This window comes from Chroicocephalus ridibundus, unplaced genomic scaffold (assembly GCF_963924245.1).
Source record: "Chroicocephalus ridibundus unplaced genomic scaffold, bChrRid1.1 SCAFFOLD_723, whole genome shotgun sequence".
NCBI lineage: Eukaryota > Metazoa > Chordata > Aves > Charadriiformes > Laridae > Chroicocephalus > Chroicocephalus ridibundus.
Window position 1 is genome coordinate 1 of NW_026961263.1, and position 3792 is coordinate 3792.

The 3792-nt window shown below is 69.7% G+C and overlaps 1 protein-coding gene across 1 annotated transcript; it reads left to right on the forward strand.

Annotated features, from left to right (window-relative positions):
• The first annotated feature begins 139 nt into the window (after positions 1–139).
• Positions 140–3425, forward strand: LOC134509164 (proline-rich protein 13-like). Its single transcript, XM_063321648.1, has 4 exons — positions 140–149; positions 1194–1233; positions 1364–1713; positions 1836–3425. Exons 2-4 carry the CDS (start codon positions 1215–1217, stop codon positions 1884–1886), a joined length of 420 nt encoding a protein of 139 aa, XP_063177718.1. The 5' UTR covers positions 140–149; positions 1194–1214; the 3' UTR covers positions 1887–3425.
• The last annotated feature ends 367 nt before the right edge of the window (positions 3426–3792 follow it).

Genomic DNA, 3792 nt, shown 5'->3' on the forward strand with positions numbered 1-3792 from the left:
CCTCCCAGTTCACTATCCGCCCCCCCCCCGCCCCCCCCCCCGGCTCCGCCCCGCCCCGGGGAGGATCCAGGCGTCCCGCCCCGCCCCCCCCCCCCCCCCCCCCCCCGCGCTTCCTGCGGGCGGGGCCGCGGCCGGAGCGGAGGCGGCAGGTGGGAACGGACCCCCCCCCCCCCAACCCCGGGGCCCCCACATCCCCCCTGAGCCCCCCACATCCCTCTGCAACCCCCCCCGTCCCCCTCTGCACCCCCCAAATCCCCCCCGCACCCCCCAGATCCCCTCGGCACCCCCAAATACCCCCTGCAACCCCCCTTCACCCCCCACTCCTACTTGCACCCCCCAAATCCCCCCTGCTCCCCCCCCCGCACCCCCCCACATCCCTCCTGTACCCCGTGTGCCCCCCCCCAGTCCTCCCTGCACCCCCAAATCCCCCCTGCACCCCCCCGGTTCCCTTGTGCACCCCCCAGATCCCTCCCGCACCCCCAAATCCCCTCCGCACCCCCCCAGCACCCCCAAAACCCCCCCTCTGCCCCCCCGAATCCCACCTGCAGCCCCTCTGCACCCCCCCAAGACACCCCCTCTGCACCCCCCGTACGCCCCTCCTGCACCCCCAAATCCCCCCTGCACCCCCAAAACCCTCGTGCGCCCCCCCTGCACCCCCAGATCCCCCTGCACCCCCAAATCCCCTCTGAACCCCCCCGCACCCCCTGTGCACCCCCCCAGATCCCTCCCGCACCCCCAAATCCCCCCCGCACCCCCCCAGATCCCTCTGCAGCCCCCCCGCACCCCCAAATCCCCTCTGAACCCCCCCTGCACCCCCAGGTGCCCCTGCAGCCCCTGTGCCCCCCCCCAGCCCCCCCTGCACCCCCATTCCCCTCCTGCACCCCCGTATCCCCTGACCCCCAGTGACCCCTGAACCCCCCCCCCCCAAACTCCCCCCCCTGCCCCCCCAAGCCCCCCTTGGACCCCCCGACCCCCCTGGATCCAGCCCCGGGACACACACACACGGCTGGCCCCCCCCGGCCCCCCCCCCCCCCCCCCGAGCTGCCGTGACTCAGTTTCCCCTCGGAGGCAGCGGGGGGGTCCCCACGGAGTTGGGGGTCTCCCCGTGGCTGGGGGGGCTCCCCAGGGACCCCTCCTGGGGTTTTGGGGGGGGGGGGGCCCCCAACTCACGCTGTATGCCCCCCCCCCCCCAGGTCCCGGAGCTGTCACCCGCCATGTGGGACCCCAGTGCAGGTAAGGTGGGGGGGGCACCCCCAAAGTGGGGGGGGGCTGCCTCGACCCCCCCTCCTGCCCCCCTGCGGCAATGAGGGGGTCGGGGCCCCCCCTCAGTTTTCTCTTTTCTCCCTCCCCCCCCCTCCCCCAGGGCAGCCGCCCCCCCTCAACCCCGTGTACCCCCCGAACCCCACGTACCCCCCCCAGCCCCCACCCCCCAACCCCGCGTACCCCCCCAACCCCACGTACCCCCCCCACGGGGTACCCCCAAACCCGCTGGGGGGGCCTGGACAGCCCCCTTACCCCCCCGGGACCCCCCCGTACCCCCCGGGGGCTCCTCCGGTCCCTTCGGGGCCCTCCCTGTGCCCGCTGGGACCCGCGGGGTGCCCCCCCCTGCAGCCCCCCTACCCCGGGGTGCCCCCCCTGTACCCCCCCGGGCTGGACAAGAAGGCGGCGAAAAAGCTGAAGAAGAGGATGAAGAAGGCTCACAAGAGGCAGAAGGTGAGGGGGGGATTTGGGGGGGCGGGGGGGACACGGATGTTGGGGGGGGGGGGTCACCCCCGGCCCCCCCCCCCCCCCAGCCCCCCCCCCAGGGTGCTGACGGCCGGCCTGTCCCCCCGCAGCGCTCTTCGTCCTCCTCCTCCTCCTCCTCCTCCAGCAGCGACTCCGACTGAGGCCACCGTCAACGTCCGGCTCCGGCCACGGCCACCTGGGACCAGCCGTGACCACCCGTGATCACCCGTGTGCCCGTGACCACCCGGGTCCTCCCGCGACCCCCCCCTGTGTGCCCGTGACCACCCATGACCACCCATGTCCTCCCGTGACCACCCAGGCCCACCCATGGCTCCCTGGGCGCTGTGACCATCCGTGGCCAGACGTGACCACCTGGGAGGACCCATGTCCACCTGTGTGAAGCCATGACCACCCGTGTCCACCTGGGACCTCCCGTGTCCACCCATGATGACACGTGGTGAACCAGGACCACCCATGTCCACCTGTGTGAAGCCATGACCGCCCATGTCCCCCTGGCACCTCACGTGATGATCCATGACCAACCAGGACCACCCATGACCACCCGTGTCCACCCATGACCACCTGTGACCTGCCATGTCCATCCGTGACCAACAAACCAGGACCTCCTATGACCTCCCGTGTCCATCCATGACCACCTGGAAGCACCCATGGCCGTCTGTGACTTCCTATGTCCATCTACAACCATGCATGACCAACAAGGATGACCCATGACCACTCGTGGCCACCCATGACCACCCATGGCCACCTGGGACCTCCCATGTCCCCCCATGACCACCTGGAATCACCCATGACCGCACATGTCCACCTGGGACCTCCCACGTCCATCCATGACCACCCATGACCAACCAGGACGACCTATGACCACCTGGAACCACCCATGACCACCTGGGACCTTCCATGTCCACCCATGACCACCCATGACCAACCAGGATGACCCGTGACCACCTGGGACCTTCCATGTCCACCCATGACCACCCAGGACGACCCATGACCACCTGGGACCTCCCATGTCCATCCATAACCACCCATGACCAACCAGGATGACCCATGACCACCTGAGACCTTCCATGTCCACCTGTGACCACCACCTGGAACCACCCATGACCGCCCATGTCCACCTGGGACCTCCCATGTCCATCCATGACCACCCATGACCACCCAGGATGACCCATGACCACCTGGGACCTCCCACATCCATCCATGACCACCCATGACCAACCAGGACAACCCGTGACCACCTGGGACCTTCCATGTCCACCTGTGACCACCACCTGGAACCACCCATGACTGCCCATGTCCACCTGGGACCTCCCACATCCATCCATGACCACCCATGACCACCCAGGATGACCCATGACCACCTGGGACCTCCCATGTCCATCCATGACCACCCATGACCAACCAGGATGACCCATGACCACCTGGGACCTTCCATGTCCACCTGTGACCACCACCTGGAACCACCCATGACTGCCCATGTCCACCTGGGACGTCCCACGTCCATCCATGACCACCCGCGACCAGCCATGTCCACCTGGAACCACCTGAGAGCTCCCGTGACCACCCGTGTCCCCCCATGTCCCCTGTGGCCGGGGGGGGGTGGCCCTGGGTGCTGCCGGGGTTGGGGGGGAGTCGCCGGGTTCTGGGGTGCCCCCGCTGCCCCCCAATAAAGCCCTGGGACCCTGTGCCGTGTCAGCGTCTCCTTCGCGCCGTCGGCGGGGGGGGGACACACACGCAAACCCTCGTCAGCCCCGTTGCCCCCCTCCTGCCCCCCCCACTGCCCCCTATTCCCCCCAATTGCCCCCCCCCATTGCCCCCTATCCCCCTCAATTGCCCCCCTCCTGCCCCCATTGCCCCCCTGTTGCCCCCCAGGGTCCATCCATTGCCCACTTCTGCCCCCCCCGTCCCTGTTGCCCCCCCTGTCCCTGTTGCCCCCTGTTACACCCCCATTGCCCCCTATTGCCCCCCTCCTGCCCCTATTGCTCCCCCTCCCACTGACCCCCTCCTGCCCCAATTGCCTCCCTATTGCCCCCCTCCTGCCTCCAT